Source organism: Zootoca vivipara, chromosome 2 (assembly GCF_965207765.1).
Source record: "Zootoca vivipara chromosome 2, rZooViv2.hap1.1, whole genome shotgun sequence".
Taxonomy (NCBI): domain Eukaryota; kingdom Metazoa; phylum Chordata; class Lepidosauria; order Squamata; family Lacertidae; genus Zootoca; species Zootoca vivipara.
In genome coordinates this window covers 95,542,762-95,567,311 of record NC_142584.1, presented here as the reverse complement: position 1 = coordinate 95,567,311, position 24,550 = coordinate 95,542,762, and the positions used below count along the sequence as shown (strand labels likewise).

General features: G+C 46.4%; 1 protein-coding gene across 2 annotated transcripts in view; it reads left to right on the top strand.

Moving 5' to 3' along the window:
- TAFA1 (TAFA chemokine like family member 1) overlaps nucleotides 1–24,550 on the top strand; it is a 344,452-nt gene that overhangs the window by 264,586 nt on the left and 55,316 nt on the right. The window contains exon 3 of one of the 2 annotated variants that reach the window (XM_088662433.1): nucleotides 14,918–15,055. In XM_088662433.1, coding sequence (XP_088518559.1) covers nucleotides 14,918–15,055 — 138 coding nt within the window. Of the gene's footprint in view, nucleotides 1–14,914; nucleotides 15,056–24,550 lie in introns of both variants that reach the window. The other variant, XM_035106695.3, reaches the window with a different exon arrangement.

Sequence of the window (24,550 nt, the reverse complement as noted above, 5' to 3'; positions counted from 1 at the left end):
AATAGCCATAAGTCTGGGGAAAGATGAATGTTTTTGCCTCGTGTCTAAAGACATGTAATGATGGCGCCAGGCGAGCCTCTCTTATGCTGTTGATGGGGACGGAGGGAGGATTCAGTATCCCTCAACTGTCCTGATAATACTGGGACATCCCATTTTTTTCACGAGAGAGTCCAGCACCCATTTCATAGAATCATAGAGTTGGAAGAGACCACAAGGGCCATCCAGTCCAACCCCCTGCCAAGCAGGAAACACCATCAAAGCATTCTTGACATATGCCTGTCAAGCCTTTGCTCAAAGACCTCCAAAGAAGGAGACTCCACCACACTCCTTGGTAGCAAATTCCACTGCCAAACAGCTCTTACTGTCAGGAAGTTCTTCCTAATGTTTAGGTGGAATCTTCTTTCTTGAAGTTTGAATCCATTGCTCCGTGTCCGCTTCTCTGGAGCAGCAGAAAACAATCTTTCTCCCTCCTCCATATGACATCCTTTCATATATTTGAACATGGCTATCATATCACCCCTTGACCTTCTCTTCTCCAGGCTAAACATACCCAGCTCCCTAAGTCGTTCCTCATAAGGTTTCCAGGCCTTTGACCATTTTGGTTGCCCTCTTCTGGACACGTTCCAGCTTGTTTTGGGAGAAACAAAACAATATGGCTATTTGGGGCACTGCAGTCTCACTCAGTGATCTTCCCTCCCCCCCAAAAAATGTTTTTGGTTGAGGCCACGATCCCACTTTGCTCCCAAAAATGTGCATTTTGGGGTACCATGCTCTTTCAGGGATGTGATCACGCACCAGAAAACATGTTGTTGTTGTTTTTTGTCTTGACATGTAGGAGGGTATGAGGCAGTAAGGGGGATAAAAATGGGCTCGGCCTGTTTGCAGGATGCTGGGCCTGCCTTGCTTCTGCTCTCAGAAGCAATCTGACAGGGTGCTCGCAAATGCCGTATTATTCCTATAACCTGAAGCAGCAAAACATCAAGACAAGCAAAATCAGGAGAACCATACTCTGGCTGCAACCCAGGAGAACCAATCCAGGTGTTAATTAGGTTGTTTTTATAGGAATCATTTATAGCCCCCTCTATATCTTGCCAGGAGCGAGTTGTTATTTTTTATGCTGTGAGCAAATAGGAGATTTATGTGCACATGCCTTTCATCTGCTTGTTTTTGCTTAGGCTTACTGCGTCTTCCTATCCATCCTCAGCTCGCCCCACAAAAAAAAGAAAAAGAAAGTAGTACTCTTTGGATTTTCTTTTAAGCCCTTTTTGTCATCAAATAGCTTTAGCATGATAAGAAAGACTACCTATCTAGAGAGTCTAGTCATTCCACTGAGAATATATATATATATATATATATATATATATATATATATATATATTCCATTGCCAAGCTTAATGACCCATAGCAAAGAGACATTTAAACAGCAGCATTGTGGAGAAGAATTTCTCAAAGGATGAAGCACCTCATTTCCCCCCCCCTCGTGATATGGATCATTCATAAAATTCTGCTAATAATAAAATGAATGAATATGTGTTTTAGCAAATGACCACACACCTAAAAGGGGGGGGGGTGTTGCAGTATGTGGAGTGAATCATTTTCCTTAAAGAACAGGGTGAATTGACAATAGGCCTTTATGCGCTACAAATCCTCAGTTGCAGCTTTATCTCTGCTGTCATCATGGTAGAATGTTATATATAAACTGGATTAAGTTTTAAGACTAGGACTGAGTGTTTGGATGAGGTGATGTTGTATCGCTGCCTAATCTTATGAGCTGCTGCATGAACATAGATGCTGCCGTTTATTTGTGTGCACTGCAGGTGTGACCTGCAACAAGATGTTGCAGTGCAGAATGCTCCAGGATTCAGGCCAACTGTGCCCTTTTCCAGAACATTCCATGCCATCTTCCCCCACTCTTTTATTTTTACACACACACACACACACAGAGAGAGAGAGAGAGAGAGACCAAAAACAAACATGTTGTCATATATCTAGGGTGCCAGAGACTGCTAATGAATGGGAGAATTTAATAAACAAAAGTATTTAGATAATATTTGGGATATGAAGGGGAAATACAAGCCAAAGGACTGTGCCAGACAAGAAATTCCTGGGTTAGCTTATACACCAACTTGGCTAAGTGGAGAGCCATTGAGAAACAGCAGGGAGCCAGTAAAGGGACCCCTGACCATTAGGTCCAGTCACAGACGACCCTGGGGTTGCGGCGCTCATCTCGCTTTACTGGCCGAGGGAGCCGGCGTACAGTGTACAGGTCATGTGGGCAGCATAACAAAGCCACTTCTGGCGGACCAGAGCAGCACACGAAAACACCGTTTACCTTCACACTGGCGCGGTACCTGTTTATCTACTTGCACTGCGTGCTTTAGAACTGCTAGGTTGCAGGAGCAGGGACCAAGCAACGGGAGCTCACCCCGTGGCGGGGATTCGAACCGCTGACCTTCTGATCGTCAAGCCCTAGGCTAAGTGGAGAGTCATTGAGAAACAGCAGGGAGCCAGGTACTGGGCTGTTAAGGGCCATTGACAAAGCAAAAATGTTTTCCTTCCTCCCCCCCCCACCAAACCTTGCACTGAGGAGTAGACAAAGACAGGAAATTTGGGAGGCTGCCAAGGTGATGTGGTGTGTGTGTGTGTGTGTGTGTGTGTGTGTGTGTGTGTGTGTGTGTGATGTCACAGAAAAAGGTGCCCTTTTTTAATCTAAAGGTGTTCTGGGAACAAGAAGGAAGAAGCAGGCAGAGGGAGGCTGCACCGAGAGGCCAGGAGCCAGGACTGACTGCTACTTTGGACCTAAGCTTGCTGAAGCTATGAGAGGGGCAATGAGAGACACTCTTGGCGTGTAAATTTCTGCACCCCCTCTACCAAAGACAGGGTGCAAATATGTGTTAAATTAACTATATTTCCTAAACATACTAGCTGCCACCGTGCCTCAATTTCCCAACAGAAACATCCCTGGGTGAGCGTCTGGAACCCCCTAGAATCTTCCTACCACTCAGCAGAGATTGACGGTGGTGTGCAACCTTTATTACAGTTGCAGACAGTGAGAGCGCTCAGTTCCCAGAGGCTAATTTTGGAGTCTCCTACCCTATTTTCTTTGCTAATGATGCTTTTGTATTTCTGCAAACTTTTGCAGCCAACCGATACCGTACTTTCTTATTATGCATTGATCATTCCATCTTGGCCATGTAAGAAACAACGCTCAGAGAATTTCATGATCATGGCATAAAGTAAATAAATATCAGATCTTGATGTGAAGTGGGGTGTCTTGGAGGGATTTAGCTGTGACTCCTGCATTGCAGGGCATTGGACTTGATTCCTTCTGTGATTCTATGATTTGGGGGCTTGTTAGATATAAATGAGGCAGCCTGAGCGAAAGCATTTTGTGACGTCTCAATTCAAACATTTAAAAAAGGCTGCAGTCAAGTATCTGATTAAAGGCAAAGCAATGTCTCTAAGCTTACTATAACACTAGGGGCAAACAACAGAGTGTGGAAGACACAGAGAAAACTCTTGAGTTTGACGGTAATGAGAGAGAATTATTTCACCTGGAAAGCAAATCTCTTAGCTCTTATCACCTCAAAAATCAGTTTTAAAGATGCCTAGCATGAAAGCTCCTGGACCAATTTGTCGGCAATTTGGCAATAATATACGGGGTCACTTCTCTCATGTCTACAGTTTTCACACCAGTTGCTCACACAAATTTAGAGAATATAAACTTATTTCTTTTTAACCCACCCTAAAACTTCAATGACTGTCCCTACAAAGAGACTGTTGTAGCTGACCTTTTTTAAAAAATAAAATAAAAATGGCAGCATTAAGCCTCTCCAACGAACAATCTTCATAGCTGCCAAGTTTTCCCTTTTCTCACGAGGAAGCCTATTCAGCATAAGGGAAAATCCCTTTAAAAAAGGGATAACTTGGCAGCTATGACAATCTTGCTGGCAAATTCTACCCAATTCTGCCCCCAATTTTTTAAAAAAGTCATGAACATTTCCTTCTACTAAAAATAATAATAATCAAATATGTCCAGCACAAAAGTCCCTGAACCTTCTTGCCTGTAATTTGGTTGGGTTTTGGAGGAGCTGGTATGTCTGCAAGTTTCACTCACTTTCGCACATTTTATAGCCATTTTTAAAAATGTATTTCCCAGTAGTGAAAGGGGGGGGGGATCAAGCAGATTTGGGGAGCTCAGTTGGTAGAGCATGGGACTGTTGATCTCAGGGTTGTTGGTTCAAGCCCTACATTGGGCAAAAGATTCCGGCATTGCAGGCAATTGGATGACCCTCATGGTCCCTTCCAACAATTCTATGATTCTATATACACAGGCTATCAGCTCTCCAATGTGTGTGCTACTTCTCAGACCCCAGGCTGAGTCACAAAACCTTTGAAGCCCCTCTGAGCAAGGCAGATAGCTTTTCAAAGCGCCAAATCAGGATCCAAACAGAATCTTGTGGTTGGTGCATGCCCCTAATATTTATATCCCATATACTAATCAAAAATTACTAAGGCAACTTGCTCCATTTTTTAAAACAGAAATAAAAAGCAGGGGGCCTAATTAGACTGCTCACGCTTGCTGAAATTGTTACTGCACTGGCAGCCCCATCCTCTTCCATCAATCATGCCTTGTCTGTCTCACGCCGAGGTTACTTTGGATATTTTCAGATCTGCTTCTGTATTCGATACAGAATTGAAATCTGTACAATATGTATTTTGTTGCCAATGTCTTGGCAGTGCTATTTACAGTACATGTTAATATCAGTTGTAGTACACTTGCCAGACACTCATGGGGAGTGTGCCATCATTTGCTATGTATCCTGCATTTTTCAGAAGATGCCCACAACTAACCCACATGCCCAAATCTGTGTCAGCAATTGCATGCATGCACAAATGGAGGAAAAGCTGGGTTACCCTGCTAACATAACCACTCCGTTGCGCGATTCCACTGTCAAAACATCTTTCTCGGCATTTCCTTGCCTTGTTCTACTGTGTTCATGAAAGGACATGAGATCAGCAGCTGTCTGTAAAATTGCATTATTGCATTATTGCATATTGCTTCCCGAGAGCACATGCTGAACATGATATGAACAGAAAAAAATCTCTGTCTATGTCACTGTCGTGTTGCTTGAACATAGACTTGAAGTCTAAAGACGCTAATCTTTTGTGGAGGCGTCAACTGATGTCTTGCGAACTCAAAATAAATCACAAGCTTCCGTACTAGTCAAAATAGCATGTTCCCTCCTAATGAGGTAGATGGCGGTGACATAGCTGAAGCCTGATTACTTTAACAGGCTTAAAGGAATAAGGAAATGGTAGAATTCAAGGTTTCTCATAGCGCAAAGGTTTGGGTGATAGAGACTGCGAGGCAATTATTAACGTATTGCATAAATCAATATTGGGTTCAATTTCACTCTAATTTAGTGTGCAATTTAGTGTACAATTAGCATACTATGCAGCTTGGTCTACTAGCCATGTAGGCTAATATTTGTGGAATTAAGGCTGCTGAGGACTATTGATGCAGAAGGATGGATCCCATTTTGCAAGTACCTAGTGAGTTTCCATCTAATTTTCCAAGAAACAAACACTTATGTTTTAATGCATGGGAAAGTTGGAGGGAGGGGTCTCTTACTTGCCTTAGCCTTTCCTCTGCTCACCACTTTCCCCAGTAAAAGTCTCCAGAACCTTATATATCTTGGTGAGTTTACATGCATATGAAGCTGATTGTGGGGAGTTACAATGGGAGAGTGGCTGGTGTTGGATGGGGAAATTAATGGCAGCTCTTGGACCATTTTATGAACTTGTAAGTAACTTGGGCTTTCTCCCCTTAAGGAATTCTCCAGACGTTTTAATTTTAATCTACACGTGCAATTTGAAACGGGACAGAACAGACTTACTATTAGTCATGCACAAATGGGACGTCCTCCTTCTGAAGCCAGCAAGCTATAAGGGACCCAAACTGGGTTACATTGCACCATCCACCACCTCATTCCTGAACCCCTCCCTCTGCATCCACCACCTGAGGCACCTGCCTCAACCTGCCTAATGGTAGGACTGGCTCTGCATCTACAGTGGCACCTCTACTTACAAATTTAATGCGTTCCGAACGCACATTCGTAAGTCGAAAAAAATTGTAAAGTCGAATCCCATAGGAATGCATTGGGAGAAAAAAAATCGTAAGTCGAAGCAACCCTATCTAAAAATTCGTAAGTAGACAAAATCCTATCTAAACCGCATCCAAGATGGCGGGCGGAGCTCCGTTCGTAAGTAGAAACATTCGTAAGTAAAGTTATTCGTAAGTAGAGGTACCACTGTACCTAACTCTGAGCTAGGCTATTCTTCTAATTTTCCCCCTCCCTCCAGTATTTTAAGTACAACCGATTAAGATAAAATCCACCCATGCTATTGCATCGCTGCTAATGTGATGCATCCAAGTCAGAACTGAAACAAATGGAATCAAGGGTTATCATAATACTTTATGAGTATTCAAATGGAAAGCATGTTTTGCCTCTTGAATCCATCGGCCTCTACTTATAAATTCAAGGAGCTTCAACTAGCTGCTGCTTCAACTTGTGCGCTCTTTCTCACCCGCATGCCTTCATTACGACCGACCTGCCCTAGGAAGGTCCATTAAGTGGAACTCTTTTCAAGCACAGATGGTCCTGAATAGCTTAATGTCTGCCTGGTGGCCAGAATAAGCGGATTCTTGATGGCCTTAGACTTCTGATCATATTCATGCAGCCAAGGAAGGAAAATGAAAACTTGTTTATCATTTTGATAAACAACCTCTCTCATTGCCGCAGGAAGTGCCATGTAACTCAGTGGAGTCAAATGCTATTAAATTGCCATCACTGTCCCCCCCCAAAAAAAGGAGGAGGAACTTCTATGTTTTTTTCTACCTGAGTCATAGTTAATGACTTCCACAGTGTATCACCCAAATCAGGACTTTAAAAAAAATAAAAAAAATAGGAGGAAAGTTTGCTTACCATTCAGGCTTGGCTCCGCTACTAGACTGGGCATGTTATAATTCTGAAATACAAAATATGCTGCTGTTACTAGCTCTGAACCAAAGCGGGAGATGTAAAAAAATGCATATGATGAGGAAATGACTCTTGGCTTCAGCTAGGCATGTGCTCCAAACCTTCTGTTGATGAGATATTTTATATCACAGCTGCACACAGAAGGTTCTCATTTAGGGGTAAAATATTTCACTGTGTAACAGAGGCATAATTGCCATTTTCAGGTGTTCAGTCTTCACCTCCAATTAAAACAAAATCATTCTCAGGAAATGGTCCGTCCTTTAGTGATGGACTTGTGGGTGTATGACCCTCATGCTTCTGTTTCAGTATCTGAACAAACACAGTATGCAGAAGGAAAAATATCTGTGTTGAAATTACTCCAGAAGATAGAAAGTCAAGTGGCCAAATTAGGAAGGGGGAAATGTTTTTGTAGGATGAAATTGTTGGATACGCCTGCATGAATTGACAGAAAGGAGGCAGAAGTGGAATATGATTGCATCTAGACCAGGTATCCACAGACCCTCCAAGTGTCCATATTTCCCAGGGGTGTCCTTGATTTAGAGAAGCCATCCTGGTTTTTTATTTGATCCCGGAATGTCCTACTTTACCTTAGGATGTCCCGATTTTCATTGGAGAAATGTTGGAGGGTATGACTCTTGAGCCACCTGAAGGCAATCCTGTATGGGAAAGTTTTTTAACGTTTATGTTTTTTTATTATTATTATTATTATTATTATTATTATTATATATATATATGTTGGAAGCTGCCCAGAGTGGCTGGGGCAACCCAGTAAGATGTGTGGGGTATAAATAGTAAAATGTTCATTATGGAATGGGATGTCCCTATTTTCATCGGAGAAATGTTGGAAGGTGTGCATGCATAACGAGGTTTTTTAAACTCAAGGACCACATTCAGCCCAGCCAGCTCTCTGAGGGCCACTTTCCAAGTGGGCATGACCAAATATGGGTGTGACTGCCCCACACTTTCAAGCACACACGTTTGTGCACACCCCCTGCCCTACCATGTAGATCAGCTGAGCGGTGAATTATCATCCTTTCTCTGCTCATAAAATGATCACTGCAAGGACTGGGGAGGAGGTGGCTTGCATCCTTATCTGAAGGCTTGGTTCTGTCCACACCCATGTTGTGCCTACTTTAAATTATGTTGACCTTATCCACCTTGTTGGCATCTATCTGTCTCAGGAGACAATGGAGGAATGTGCTGGTGGTGGGCCCTAAGTCTCTCTCTCTCTCTCTCTCTCTCTCTCTCCCACCCACCCAAATGGTGGGGTATTTTGTAGGCCAGAAAAATTCCACAAGGAGGGGAATGGATGAGTACCTCCCCAAAACAGAGGAACAATCACCCCAATGTAAATATATAGGAGGTGAGATGATTGGGAGAGGGGGCGGTGTTGGTGAATTTTCACACAGACAACATCACCAGATTGAAATTGACCACCAGGATGATCCAAGACAAACACACTTGCATATTTCTGCACATAGCCACAGAGATTTCCTTTCTTTCTCAACAAATTACACCTTCCTGAATGCATGCAATTATGTACACATACACACATATGCCAGCAAACGTAGCTGATGTCAAAGAACAGGGAATAGGCACTACCTTCTTCCCTTTCTCATAAGCTTTGTAAAGGCATATCATTGGAAACGGAAGGCGGAATCCAATTGGCATCCTTGCACCCAGGGTAGGGCTTTTGATTCTAGCAGATGCCTCTGCAAATGGAAAAAGAGCAGAATGTTATGTTTTTGCTAATGCCCTTCCCCTTCCAGAACAGGTGTGTGTGTGTGTGTGTAAATGGAGGGGGCAGGTGTGTGAATATGAGCAAAAGATCTGGCAAACACCCCCCCTTCCTCTCCCATCGACAGAGATGCTCACCGGACCAAAAGCTGAGTACCAGGGCACCAATTGGATTCCACCCAGAATGCCAGACTAGATGGCCTTTCAGCCTGACCTGGTGTGTCAGTTCTAATGTCCCTTTTCCAATCACAGACACCAGTTTGTTAGTTTCTGTGCAGTGTGTGAGATGGAGGGAAGATCCCCAGTCCCCAGGGGTACAATGTAATGAATAGCCAAGTTTCTATGAAAAGTCATTATACTTTTCAACATGTTTCCGATGAATCTTCTGTAAGGGCCAAACTGCCTCCCCCCCCCTTGCCCCCTGCCACCCAAGCAACCAAAGTCAATAGATGGTCTCCAACTTACTTACAAAACACAGCCAGAAGCTGAAATGGCTCAGTAGACCATAAAATGCTCAAAGGCGCCTTCCCTGTCATTCGTGACAATGATTTAAACTTTTAGTGTGGTTACAACCTATGAGGTCAATAAATGCACATTTTTGTACAGGTCCCTAAATATGCATTTATGACAGATACTATAATGACTCTTTGGAAAGTGCTACAGAGTCGAGTCAATAATCCATTTTTTAAAAGTCTATAAACATGAATGTACATTTATAAAATCTTTATTTTGCCCCTTCATCTGTGTCAGTGCATTCTTTTACAATAGGCTTTGCATTCCGTCACTGTTGCAAACAAACACGTATGAGACCAGAGGCATTGAAAATGAAATGAAAGAATATTTAAACATACCTAAGCAACACAGGTGCATAGCTAAGCAACCCCGTACCTCAACAGAGGCATTCAGCATGATACTCCAACAACTTTTTCTTCTTTAGACCCCCTTCTGGCTTGGCATCTCATTTCCAAAGTGATCACAGCTACATATTTAGATTCAGCCTAAGCCAGGCATCCCCAAACTTCGGCCCTCCAGATGTTTTGGACTACAATTCCCAACTTCCCCAACCACTGGTCCAGTTAGCTAGGGATCATGGGAGTTGTAGGCCGAAACATCTGGGGGGGCGCAGTTTGGGGATGCCTAGGTTAGAGTGTCAGATTAGGACCTGGGAGACCAGAGTTCAAATCTCCAGTCAGCAACCTGGGTGACCTTGGGCCAGTCACTCACTCTCGGCCTAACCTACTTCACAGGGTTGTCATGGGGGTAAAAAGGGGAGGAGGAGAATTATGCACACTACCTTAAAGCTCCTTGGAGGTGTGATGGACAGCAGAGCTACATTAGAGTCTGGTGGTGCAGTTTCCATCTTTGAATGAAAGGTGCAATAATAAGAAACACTCACTGTGGCCAATTTGGGGTTAGCCAGAAATGTGGGAAAGAAGTCAAAGCAGGGACAGAGATTTTCATAAAATTTCCAAGTACTGATTTATATGTGCAGATGCAAAATTTGAAATTTAAATTACTATAATTTGCATAGAAATATTATCCATCTCACCATAGGGGAGAAGACCATGAGGAGACTTGTTTGTCTTCTCCATCTGCTTTGTGGGTGGTGGGTAATTTCAAGGGTTTCTGATCTCTCTTCTGGGGGGTTCTTCATTTCTAAACTGGACTTGTACTAAGGAGGATTCTAGAGGCTCTCCTAGTTCAAGGCTGCAAAGCACACATTTCAATCAATCAATCAGGCAAAGAGTATCTGTTAGGGAGTATCTCCCCAATGCCATTCGTGTCACAATCACCAGACTGGTCCCCCGCACACCTCATTTTGATGCAATATTCTGTTGACAAAGTAGCCTTTGAAAAAGTACCTGAAGCCAATCCAGCCATTTTAAATGTCACACACGGAGACTCACAGCTAAGAATGACCCTTTAATGTGTGGGAAAGCTTTATGCAATTTTAAATATTCAAACCTTCGGCTTTCAGGGATGAGTCAATCAAAGCTGGTTAATGTCTGCTAAGGTAAAAGACCTTAGGTCATGTACTCTTGGGGCTCAGTATTGATGAGCTTGCAAGCTGAAGAAGGCACAATGGACCCCATTGTTAATATTTAATTCCTCTCATCAAGAGGAGCCGTTTCCTGTATGGTGCAGAAACATATTTACTCGGCCCTGACGCAGCTCTTTTCTGAGGCAAAAGTGCAGAGAGCTAGACAAAAGGCCATCACCGTTATGCCCTGTTATTCCATTCAGGTCTCTCATAGCAAGAAGGGAACAGGAAGAGATTGGCGACTCTTGGAATTTTGACTGAGATGCTTTTAATTGAGGGCACAGTCATTTTAAGAATACAAGAGGAGCAGGCTGCATCAGACCACTGACCCCTTCTACTCCAGCATCTCACACTGACCAACCAGATGTCCATTGGAAGCCTAAATGCAAGCCCCGGGCACAACAGCACTTTCCCCACCAGAACAAAGCTTCCAAACACATTGCAGCACATTTACTGCACTACAGGACTGAGAGAAATATTAATAATCAGTTTTTATTTAGAACAGGCATCCCCAAACTGCGGCCCTCCAGATGTTTTGGCCTACAACTCCCATGATCCCTAGCTAACAGGACCAGTGGTCAGGGATGATGGGAATTGTAGTCCAAAACATCTGGAGGGCTGAAGTTTGGGGGTGCCTGATCTAGAAAATCCTTCTAAATTTGCATTCAGAACAATGTGCAATGCCAGAGGCTCCAACTCTAAAAGATGCGAGAAATGAGTTCTAGTGCCCCTAGAGTCTGGGAAGAGTAGTTGTCAGCTTCTTGATTCTGATAATGTTAGGTAAAGGTGAAGGGGCCCCTGACCATCAGGTCCAGTCGTGTCCGACTCTGAGGTTGCGGCGCTCATCTCGCTCTATAGGCCGAGGGAGCCGGCATTTGTCTGCAGACAGCTTCCAGGTCATGTGGCCAGCATGACAAAGCTGCTTCTGGCGAACCAGAGCAGCACACGGAAACGCCGTTTACCTTCCCGCCAGAGCAGTCCTTATTTATTTTACTTGCACTTTGATGTGCATTCGAACTGCTAGGTGGGCAGGAGCAGGGACTGAGCAACGGGAGCTCACCCCGTTGCAGAGATTCGAACCGCCGACCTTCTAATCACCAAGCCCTAGGCTCTGTGGTTTAACCCACAGCGCCACCTGGCTCCCTAATCTGATAATGTTAGTGAAGGCTTATTTCCCAGCTGAACGTTCCCTAGTTTGAGCTTAGAATAAATTTTTAAGCCTCCCCCCCCCACTAAGACTGGCCTCCAAACTTTTTAATTTTGAAAGATAAACACACAGAGGGAGAATGACCAATAAATAAATAAATAAATAAAAAGCTACTTACACAAAAACAAAAGTCACTGGTATCATTTAGGCAGGCTCTAAAAACATTTTTGCTGAAGATTTCTTTTAGTAAGAAGATGGTGGCTTCTTTTCTTTACAGTGGCACCTCTGGTTACAAATGCAGGGGCGTAGGAAGAGGGGGGGAGATGGGGGCGCTCCGCCCCGGGCAGCGCAATCCCGAGGGTGCCATCGTGGCTGCGACACACACACACACCCCGTGCTGGGCGCCCGGTCCCCGCCCCCAGAATGTGCACCACGACCCCACGGATGGCGCACCATGCCCCCAGAACACGTGCCACGCCCCCAGAACGCGCACCAGCCCCGCCCCCATCTGCTCTCTGCCTCTGTACAAACGCTTCTGATTATGAACACTTGAGGTTACGAGCTCTGCTAACCTGGAAGTAGCTGCTCCTGGTTGCAAACTTTGTCCCAGCATTAGCGAAAGCGCGCCTCAGGATAAGAACGGTTTCAGCTTAAGAACGGACCTCCGGAACGAATTAGGTTCATAACCAGAGGTACCACTGTATTCTTAAATTGCAACAACCGTCTGCGGTCGGTATATTGAAATGAAATGGCAGGATTTGGCATAAGAACACAAGAGTCCTTCTGGATTAGGCCAGTGACCCACCTTGTCCAACACCCTGTTCTCACAGTGGCCAGCCGGATGATGTGGGAAGCCTGCAAATAGGACCTGAGCGACAGAGTGATTCCTCCCTTGCAGCCTCAAAAGACCATTGTACTGTAGCTCTTATGATTATATATATTGCTTTATATTTGATGCAGTTTTATTTTTAAGGTGTCCTGGGAAGATACTACATTTTAATTAATTACATAAAGGCAGTCCTTTTTTTTCCTTTCAAAAAATATTTAAGGGTATGTGTACCCCTGCGTACCCCCAGAAAAAAAAACACTGTGTAAATGAATCCAATTTCTTTTTCAGCAACTTCAATGACAAATTCATTTTGTTTGCAAATTAAGTGGTCATTGTGTACATAGGTCATTTTGTACGTGTTGCAGATTTGTCTTTTGTTGTTTTTTAAGTGCTGCAAACCAACGATGCAAGCAAATACTTGCAACAGAGCATATTCGAACTCCTAATCACCTAGCAATTATGTGCTTAATGCATTTTGAACTTGGGTCACAAAGAATTTATGGATGGTGCAAAAACCCTGTGCCCTGCTTAATTTTCCTGTATTTCACATACAAGTGTGAGATCAAAAACTTCTTAAGTTTGCAAAATAAGGCTTGCATGTCAACACATTGTGCTATTGGTGTTTGAAACCAATAGAGCTGGGAGGCCAGATCTAACCTTAAGCGAGAAGTGTGAGCTTGCTGGGAAGTTGGCTGCTCAGCTCTTAGTTCACTTGCAGTGGCACAAGTCACTATTATATGCAAATGTGGCACTGCAATGGGCAGCTGTATGAACTTGGAGGGGGGTAGTGTCCTTTCTCGCCCGCTCTGCATCTCTTCTTGGATCTAGAGCTCTGGAGAAATGTGTGTCATGAGATGTTTGTGTTGAGGTCAACAATAAATCAACTAACCCCTGTGTTGCGAACTGCAGGCTAAAGACAACAGCGGCAACACGTGGACCAATGAAAAATGAGGGCATAAATGTATATCTTAGAAATGTGGTTCTGGAGGCACCTCTTGTCGAACATTTTTTATCCAAAAATCATTCAGACTCAGATTTACTCTTCATAGTTCTTCATATGGAGAGTTGCAAACACCAGATGTGACTATGTAAAACGGTTAAGTCAAAAGGAATCCCAGTTTATTTTTATGTTCAAGACGCTCCATCCAGAAGGGCTGAATTCTGAGTTGGACCTGAATTGTTTTTATTTAACTGTATGGTCATGCATCTTTATTTCTGTATCTTAAATCAGAGCTGGTCTGTAGCTTTAAATGTTCTGTGTCTTCATGATTAGCAGGAGAGTCACCTGTGGTCGGTTTGGTGTCTATTAGACTTTTAACACCTTGGTTTGGGTAGCAGTGGTTACATAGTTTTATGACCACTGCTCCTTAGAAGTTGACTGTATATATTTCTGAGGTATGCTCTTATTTTGTTTACTTTTGTGTTGTTTACCTTTATTGTATTGGATGAAAATTTGTGTTTTTGATTATTGAGAACCTTGTTCATGCTGGTTATTGTCCTTGATATTATATATATGTGTGTGTGTGTGTATGTGTGTGTGTGTGTGTGTGTGTGTATATATATATATATATATATATATATATATATATATATATATATATTAGTTGAACACTGAGGAAGACCTTGTCGAAACAGTGTCATTATCTGGATCACTGTCTATGATTTGCTATTATTTGCATTGACAGATATCGCTAAGCATTCAAATTATATCACTGGATGAATTTTATTTTGATACTATATGGACTGTACTCTTGAATATCGCTTCGCAGCAACTTATAAAGATATACACAAAGATATACATTTATGCCCTCATTTTTAATTAGTCCACGTGTCGCCACTGTCGTCTTTTGTGTTGAGGTCAAGACAGATAACATTTTAAAATTCTGGGTTTTTCCCCCTACCAAGATATAACACATCCTTCATCAACCAGGTGTCCTCCAGATGTTTCTGGCTGGAGCTGAAGGGAGTTGTGGGCCAAAACATCTGGAGGGAACCAGATGGGTGAAGACTGACAGAGAGTATCACGCTCAGGTGTTTGGGGTTTCTTTTCTTTTTGTTTTACCTATCCAGAGTATTCCATCCTAATCATGGTGTCCATCTTCTCTCTTTCTTGCCAGAAGGAGGGACATGTGAAGTCATAGCAGCACACAGATGTTGTAATAAGAATCGGATTGAAGAGAGATCACAAACAGTAAAATGCTCCTGTCTACCTGGGAAAGTGGCCGGGACGACGCGGAACAGACCATCGTGTGTTGATGGCAAGTAGCTGGCTCAGCATATGGCATTATGAATATGTGTGAACTTTTACTATACAACCTTGCTTACCCAAGGAGATGTGTGAGATATTTGGAAAGTCAGAGGTCTTAACATAGAGCTGCCGTTGCATACGGTCACCAGCATGGCCTATAGTTGGAAGAATTCTGTTTAAAAGCAAGCTGAAAGGATCATAATCATATTCCGTATTGATAACAAATGTGGCAAGTAGAAATATTCCTGCATTGCAGGGGGTTGGGCTAGGTGGCCCTTTGAGTTCCTTCCAAGTCCAAATTCTATGAAATTACACTAACAGGGCAATCAAAATCCTTCTCACTGTGGTATGGAGGCGATCACTACTGATAGAAGCCAAGGCAAATCCCTGAAATGGGGTGTTCTGTGAGTGGGAAGGGGTTGAGGTGGTCCAGGACATGTTAGATCCTGAGCTGGTCTCACTACTAACACATGACAGTGCCAGACCTGGTCATCCTTCTTGACTTCACTGACCTCTGCAGCTACCGTTGAGCATCTACAAAAACGAAGTTTTGATTGCTCAGTTATTCTCAATTTGCTGAACTTACAAACTGTGCCCTCTTCCGTTGCTGATTTTTATTTCTTAAAAGCACACTGCAGAAGCAATTTTTACTCCAGGATGCTCCAAAAATGAATGCTAACGAAGCAATGGTGGGAGGGGGCATAAGAATGAGTGGAATCTATATTGGTGTGCAGTCAGCAGCTTACTGGGACAGCTTCCTGCCAGCTGCATTGTGCAGGGTAGCTTCTGGGAAGGTAGCTTTGGAATGGACCTGGGGTGGACTGTTCTCCTACTGGTCCATGCCTAGAACATAAATAGGAGGCTTGGCTTTGACACTGTGGTTGTCAGAACTCCCACCCTTCCATAGCGTATGAGGCCAGGACAAAATTTTATACACATTCGCCATTGGGCCCAGTGATTCAAGGTTTCCGACTTTCTCAAAGCAACATTGTTTTATGGTTGTTTAAGTCAGTGTTTCTCAACCAGTGTGCCTCCAGATGTTTTGGGACTACAACTCCCATCATTCTGACCACTGGTCTTGCTAGTTAGGGATGATGGGAGTTGTAGTCCCAAAACATCTGGAGGCACACTGCTTGAGAAACACTGGTTTAAGTGCATCACTCTATATCCCCCTCAGAACTTCTCATTGCCAGCACTGGAGGGATTGGACTGGATCCATAGGTAAATGGAGGAGCCAGCTTCCTGCTCCTCACTGGAGGGGTCCCTAGGAGGGATCTTGGGCTGTCATTTTGGGGGCACCTGCACTCATGTTTCAGGATGGTTGTGCAGTATCAGTTTGTGCCATGGTGGGCCCAAGATTGCTGACATTCCCAGCAATGTCATCCTCGCATTTGGGCTTGGACAGCAGTATTCGCCAGCAGCCAGGCTGTCCAGTGACTCAATTCTAGCCCTATGCAATATCAAACTCTAGAAGCTGTAGCCAGTGAATTTTTTTTGCCATTTGCAACCTACTTTAACTTTGCATAGTTACTGCTGTCCCCTGCTGCTGTAATCAGCACTGATTACATAGGTCTCCTACTCAACAGATGCAGACACATATGTTCTGTGTGAGTATACAGCTTACAAGTATACTACTACAGTATGAAGAAGAAGAAGAGGAGGGGGGGAGTTTGGATTTGATATCCCTCTTTATCACTACCGGAAGGAGTCTCAAAGCGGCTAACATTCTCCTTATAGTATATAACATTCTCCTTATTAAGTATAGGACTGTGTGCACTGGATTCATGGACCTGTCCTTATAGTCAATGAGCAAGGAACGCCCTCCCAGCAGATGTCAAGACAATAAGCAATTATTTTCCTTTTAGAAGACAACTGAAGGCAGCCCTGTTTAGGGAAGTTTTTAATGTTTGATGCTGTACTGTTTTTAATATTTGGTTGGAAGCCGCCCAGAGTGGCTGGGGAAACCCAGCCAGATGGGCGGAGTATAAATAATAAGTTGTTGTTGTTGTTGTTGTTGTTTGTTGCCTTAAAGTGGCCATATGGTTTATGTTATGTACTGAGCTGAATCCTAGAACAATAGGATTCACAATCAGCGGGAGCTACCCAATCCAACTCCAGGTGGAAGTGAATCCGCAACCTGATTGGCCTGCTGGAGCAGCCAATCAGGCGGCTGGCAGAAGTGAATCTGCTACCTGATTGGCCTGTAGGAGCAGCCAATCAGGCTGCAGGCAGAAGTCAATCCATAATATAATTGGCCCACAGGTGTAGCCCTGAAGTAGCCAATCACGCAAGGCCCATTGTGTAAATAATGTATATAAGCAGATGGTTTGGGGAAAAGAGCCATTCGTCTTCTCTTCTCCTCCTTGATGACTATGAGCTGAATAAAGAGCATGAAATTCACTCTTGACTCTGAGTATATTTCACTGGCGACGAGGATGGGATCCTGCTGAGCTGACCGCCACCACGCACTGCACCGCAGCACCGCCACCTGCTGCACCGCTGCATCGCACCGTGCATCCAGGCTTCAGCTCCAGGACCCAAGGAACCCAGAATGGCAACCGACAGCAGCTTCTCGCCATTCAAACCAGCATCAGGAGACTGGGAAGGGTACGCCGCCCGTTTCAACTTCCTCCTGCAAGCGAAAGAAGTCACCAACGATGCCATGAAGAGGGCGACATTCTTCAGCGTCTGTGGAGAGGAGACGTTTGAAATCGCCCGGGCTCTCCTTGCACCTAGAGATGTCGCTACCGTCTCTTACAAAACAATAATGGAACGGCTGAAGGAGCACTTCTCACCACAGCCCTCGGTGGTAGCTTGCCGAAATGCCTTCTACGCAAAGCGGCAAGCCCCAGGGGAAACCATAACTGGGTTTGTGACCTCCCTCCGCCAAGCCGCCCGGTTATGCAACTTCTCAGAATTGGAGAACATGCTTCGTGACCGCCTCGTCGGTGGCCTGAGGGACGAGATGTTGCAACGACGCCTCTACGCCAAAAAAGACCTCACGTTCCAGATTGCTCTGGAGGAAGCCCTGGCAACCGAAGCCGCCGAGAGGTCAACGCAAGAGGCACGACCGGCCCCGCCATCCCAACCGAGGGTCTACCACGAAGACCTCACCGACGAATCCGAATCTGACAGGGAGGAAGTACACCGAGTACAGCGGCGCACTCAAGCAGCACACACACCACAGCAGCCTCGACGAGAAGGAGGGAACTGTGCAAGCTGCGGGGAGAACCACGAGAGGAGGACCTGTCGTTTCCGCAACGCAGAGTGCAGGCAGTGCAGAAAATTGGGACACATCGCCCGGGTGTGTCGGGCTCGACTCACCCGTCGACAAGCATCAGATGACCGACCCAGGAGCCCCAGGTCACACGGCACCATGCACCAAGGCAACTCGACGGAGATCACGGACTACCAGGTATTCCAGTTGCCCCATCCCAGCACAGAGAAAATTTATATAGAGGTACAGATAGAGGGAGCCCCATGCCGCATGGAGCTGGACACGGGTTCAACTCTATCCATAATCTCGGCCCGAACATTAAGGGAACTGTGCCCTAATGGGGGTCCCAAACTAAGGCCGGCCCCATTCACCCTCCGGGACTTCCAGAAACGTAAGGTCCCTACTATGGGGGTGGGGACCTTCAGGGTGCAATATCGAGGGCGAAAGCAACAATTGGACTTGCTGGTAGTTAAGGGCCCCTACGTTAGCTTACTGGGACTGGCATGGTTTGGACCTCTGGGGCTAGCCGTTACCGGGGTGAACCGCACTAGCTTACAAGTGGACGTGGACGCCATATGCAAAGAGTTTCCAGGGGTTTTCGATGGGGCATTGGGACGATATACAGGACCCCCCATTGCCCTACAGCTGGACCCCGCTGTACGACCCATCAGGCACAAGGCCCGCCGGGTCCCGTTCGCCCTGAAACCCCGCATAGACGAGGAATTGGACCGGCTCGTGGAGCAAGGAGTGCTGGAGCCGGTGCCCAACGCCCCCTGGGAAACTCCAATTGTCACACCCGTCAAGCCTAACGGTTCGGTCCGCATCTGTGCAGACTACAAATGCACCATAAACAAGGCTCTCACGGCCCATGCATACCCAGTGCCAGTGGTCAGCCATGTCCTCGCCACCCTGGCTGGGTCAAAAAATCTTTGGCAAACTGGACTTGGCCCAAGCGTATCAACAGTTGCCTGTGGACGAAGCCACAGCAGAGGCTCAGACGATTGTGACGCACAGAGGGGCATTCAGAGTTAAGCGGCTGCAATTTGGCGTTAGCGTGGCACCAGGCATATTCCAGAATCTAATGGACTCTCTCCTTAAAGGGATTCCTGGCGTCACCCCCTTCTTCGATGATGTACTGATCGCCGGGCCCACACCAGAGGAATTTGAGGACCGCCTCCGCTCCGTCCTGCACCGTTTCCAGACGGCGGGCCTCAAGGTGAAGCGGGAAAAGTGTTTACTGGGAGTGCCGCAGGTGGACTTTCTGGGATTTAAGGTGGACGCAGAAGGGGTCCATCCAACCGGTGACAAGGTACGGGCCATTTGTGAGGCCCCAGCGCCCAAGAGCAAGCCCGAACTTCAGTCATTCTTGGGACTATTGAACTTTTACCATGCCTTCCTTCCCCATAAGGCAGCGGTAGCGGAGCCCCTACACAGACTCCTAGATAAAAGGGCCCCTTGGGTGTGGGGCCAGCGACAAAGGGCCGCATTCCAGGCAGTCAAGGACTTGCTCGTCTCGAACTCGGTCTTAGCACACTTCGACGAGAGGCTGCCAGTGGTGCTGGCATGCGACGCCTCTCCCTATGGCATCGGCGCTGTCCTGGGACACCAACTCCCGGATGGAAGAGAGGTGCCGGTGGCATACTTCTCCCAGACGCTTGCTGCAGCCGAACGAAACTACTCACAGATTGACAAGGAGGGTCTGGCAATCGTGAAGGGCGTAAAAAAATTCCATGATTTCTTGTACGGGCGGCCCTTTACCATAGTGACTGACCACAAGCCGTTGCTTGGCCTGTTTGCCCCCGAGAAGCAGACCCCCCAAGTGTTGTCTCCACGTGTCCTCAGGTGGTCAATTTTCCTTGCCGGCTACCAGTATGCACTAATCCACCGCCCTGGGAAGGCGATGGGCCACGCAGACGCACTCAGCAGGCTACCACTACCAGAAACAGGCCCTGACCCAGCGCCTGCGCAAGAGGTTATGACCCTGGAGCTGCTTCCCGACCGACCCATTCAGGCACAAGAAGTTGCGCACCATTCCACAAAAGATAGGGTCATCTCCCGGGTCCTGGACTGGGTGTGGCGAGGATGGCCCAGCAGCAGCCCCGGGCCAGAATTCGCTGGCTACACAAACCGCAAACATGAACTGTCGGCCCACAAGGGGTGCCTGTTATGGGGAAGCAGGGTCGTTGTTCCCCAGCCCCTCCGCAAAAGGGTCCTCACAGCACTACACGAGACACACCCAGGGGTAGTGAGGATGAAGGCCCTTGCCAGGAGTTATGTGTGGTGGCCGGGGATTGACAGAGAGATAGAGGCCTGGGTCCAACACTGCCAGACCTGCCAAGAATCCCGCCCGGATCCCCCAAGGGCCCCAGTCCAGCCCTGGGAGTCCGCCCGACATCCATGGTCACGCTTGCACGTGGACTTCGCTGGCCCCTTCCAGGGAAAAACATTCTTCATAGTGGTGGATTCCTACACCAAATGGCTGGAGGTCGCACTGGTACCGTCCACTTCTACGGCGGCAGCCATCCGGGTACTACGTAAGCTGTTTGCGACCCACGGGCTCCCTGACACCCTCGTCTCGGACAATGGAACCGCATTCTCGTCAGAGGAGTTCCAGACCTTCACAGCGCAGAACGCCATCCGCCACATCCGCTCAGCACCATTCCACCCTGCCACCAATGGCCAAGCGGAGCGCATGGTGCGGACCACCAAGGACAGCCTCCGCCGCATAACACAAGGGGACTGGGAATACCGCCTTGCCGCATTTCTTCTAGCACAGCACAGCACCCCAAGCACAACGACGGGCCGGAGCCCAGCTGAACTACTCATGGGCCGGCGCCTTGCAACTAGACTGGACCGACTTCACCCCGACAGAGCTCAGGATGAGGTAGTGGAGGGGAAAGGCAGGAACCCCCGGACATTTGTGGCCCAGGACCCAGTGTATGCAAAGAATTTTGGGGCAGGCCCAGCATGGGTACCCGCCACAGTCACCAAGGTGACCGGTCCCGTGTCGTACGAGGTACTAACGGAAGGGGGCCAATGTTGGCGCCGCCACTGCGACCAGCTACGGCGACGATTCCCAGGAGGAACCCAGGAGGAGAGCGGGACAGAGGGGTCCCAAGGGGACAGCAGGGCAGTGAGGCCTGTAGAGCGAGAGGGGTGGGCAGGGGAAGCAGAAGCAGTAGGCACAGAGGGGCGCCCCGAGGCTGGAAGGACACCGGAACCAGAGCTACAACCTAGTGGTTCAGTGGCGCCAGACCAGACAGCCCTGGCACAGCCAGCAGCCTCGGAACACGAGCCAGAACCAGAACCCCTGACCAAGGAACACCCCAGGCCACAACGCACACGGAGGCGGCCAGCAGACCTTGGGGACTACGAATGCAACTTCCCGGGCAGGACTGGAACTTAGAGGGGAGGGGTGTTATGTACTGAGCTGAATCCTAGAACAATAGGATTCACAATCAGCGGGAGCTACCCAATCCAACTCCAGGTGGAAGTGAATCCGCAACCTGATTGGCCTGCTGGAGCAGCCAATCAGGCGGCTGGCAGAAGTGAATCTGCTACCTGATTGGCCTGTAGGAGCAGCCAATCAGGCTGCAGGCAGAAGTCAATCCATAATATAATTGGCCCACAGGTGTAGCCCTGAAGTAGCCAATCACGCAAGGCCCATTGTGTAAATAATGTATATAAGCAGATGGTTTGGGGAAAAGAGCCATTCGTCTTCTCTTCTCCTCCTTGATGACTATGAGCTGAATAAAGAGCATGAAATTCACTCTTGACTCTGAGTATATTTCAGTTTACAACATCAGCAGCAGCTGTGATCACTCTTTCAAAGTTTTAATAAGTAATTGATGAAAGACTACACAACCCTAACCATATCCTCTCAGGAGTAGGTCCTATTGATCCTAGAATTAAGGTTTCATCCTCAAATAGTCAATTGCCCAGATCAGTTGGACTGGTAGATTCAGTCTTGGTTTGGATTCTGTTTTCGTGTGACATCTAGAAACAGAGAAGAGTGTGTGGTTTGTTTGTTTTTGTTTGTTTGTTTAAAAAATAAACATTTGTCTCTCTTAATATACAGTGGTACCTTGGCTTAAGAACAGCTTAGTTTATGAATATTTTGGATTAAGAATGCTGCAAACCCGGAAGTAGGTGTTTTGGTTTGTGAACTTTGCCTTGGAAGCAGAACATGTTCTGCTTCCTGTTGAGTGTGTTCCATTTGTAAAATGAGTCCCCCACCGCTATGGGAAAGCACGCCTTGGTTTAAGAACAGCTTTGGTTTAAGAATGGACTTCCGGAACGGATTAAGTTCGTAAACCAAGGTACCACTGTCCATCACTTACCAATATGGATCTATAACATCTGTGCTGAAAGCATCATGTTTTTATTCCCTCTGTGGTTCCATTATTAACAGCTTTTCTTATGTGAATGAATGTGTAATGAACAAATGAACTTGGGGACTTGTGCATCCATCCATAATTTGGAGACTTCAGTAAGTGCATAGATGTTGTGAGGGACAGGGGATATCGCGAAGTCCCTCCCCTCCTGAGTTCAAGCCCATCCCCGAGCGCAGGGGAAAGCAGGGAGAGTTCCGATTCCAGTGGGGAAGCAGGAAGTCGTGTCCGAGGCTCAGACAAGGTAGCGGAGCCAGGGTCCCAGGTGGGACAGGAAGGGGCAAGCAAGGGGGGCAGACCCATCCCCCCAACTCCGGAATTGCGCAGAAAGCGGAGAGGGAAGAGGATGGGTCTACCAAAGTTGTTATGTTGGAGAAAAACGTGCCAAACGCCATTCGGAGGTTCTGATTCAAGCTGAGAAGATGTGTCCTTGTAAATAGCATTGCCTTCAGCACTGTAAATACCGCAGCACCAATAAAAGATAAAATGCAGAGCTGTGTAGAGTCGTTACTCTGAAGTAGCCCGCTCCGGCCACTGTGACAGATGTTCTCATCTGTGAGTCAAGGAAAGATCCACATAGCACAGAAATTCCCCATGCTGTGTATAGAGTATTCCTTGATTTCGATGAGTGATCAAGCAAGCTCCTGAATGCAAAGATCTCCAAATGCACACTGAAGCCCCACAGAACGGTGGATCATCTCCAATGGATGCATTTTCAGTGGTGTTTTCTCTGGGGGTGAATTATTTGTGTGTGGAGGTCCCCAAACCACCCCTCTAATAACTCACAAAATAGACAGAATTTTTGTTTAATGGTTTTTGGCATGAATTTTGGCCGCAACTTTTATTAAATACAAAATATGTGAGTGGTTGCGTAGGCATTGGTTCTCCACTGTCACCTAAGGACAGAAATAATAACTTGCCTTGTCAACAAGGGGAAATCCTGCAGGGAGAGACGGGGACCCAGATGCATGAACTCTCCCCTCTCCCTTCAGGCTCCCAGGGGCTCAATATGCGGTCCTGGCCCCCAACCTGAGGTTACGGACACTGCATAGAGCCCCTGTATTCCTGACTGGAATTTCCCCCACCACACAGGCATTAATTTGGGGCCAACACAATCAACAATATCCCTTAATACAACCAAAATAACCAATGCCTAACCGCCAACCTTACAAGTTGTGACAATTTGCTATGCAGTAGGCAAAAAACCAGATGGCACCAGCCAATCAGCCAAATGGAAAAAAATTCCTACCAGGCCCCTGAATACAGGCGACCCTATGAGAGGTACAGCAATGTCAACACAGAGGCCTGAAAACAGCGGAGGGAGGGTGGGGATCTGAAACGCAGCCAAAGAGAAAGAGAAACCATGTGTTTAGGCTTTTATAACCCAGGGTTGGACCTACAACTTGTAACATACTAATTTGCCCAACAACAGCCCAGGACCAATCAGACAGTGGCCACTCATGCCCCCACCTTCAGACTTAGGAGTGGTTAGCTAGCCCCCACCGCAAATCGTGCTCTCTATGATAGAGAACCCGCATTCTCAGCTAGGAAATTTACCTTATGTTCCATGATACGCTAGAAGTCTGTTGCATAGAAATGCATTATCTCTTGGGAGTTGTTCCCCTAGTCACTGGTAAAAGAATGGCTTGTAACTATTCAGAAGTAAGCACAGCAGCTAAATTTCCAGTGGAGCTGCCAAAGGGTTGAGTAATGTGTGCACAGGCAATGCAGGATTACATTTTAAATTTCAGAACAATCCCATTGTGCCACCTCTTGTCTCATTTGTGTTGATGCATTAATAATTCAAGTGGCTACAGTGGACGGGATTTAATTAATGTTTTTTGAAAGTCAGCAGCAAACCAGTTCAGCAACCTGACTTTGTAATGAACATAGTGTG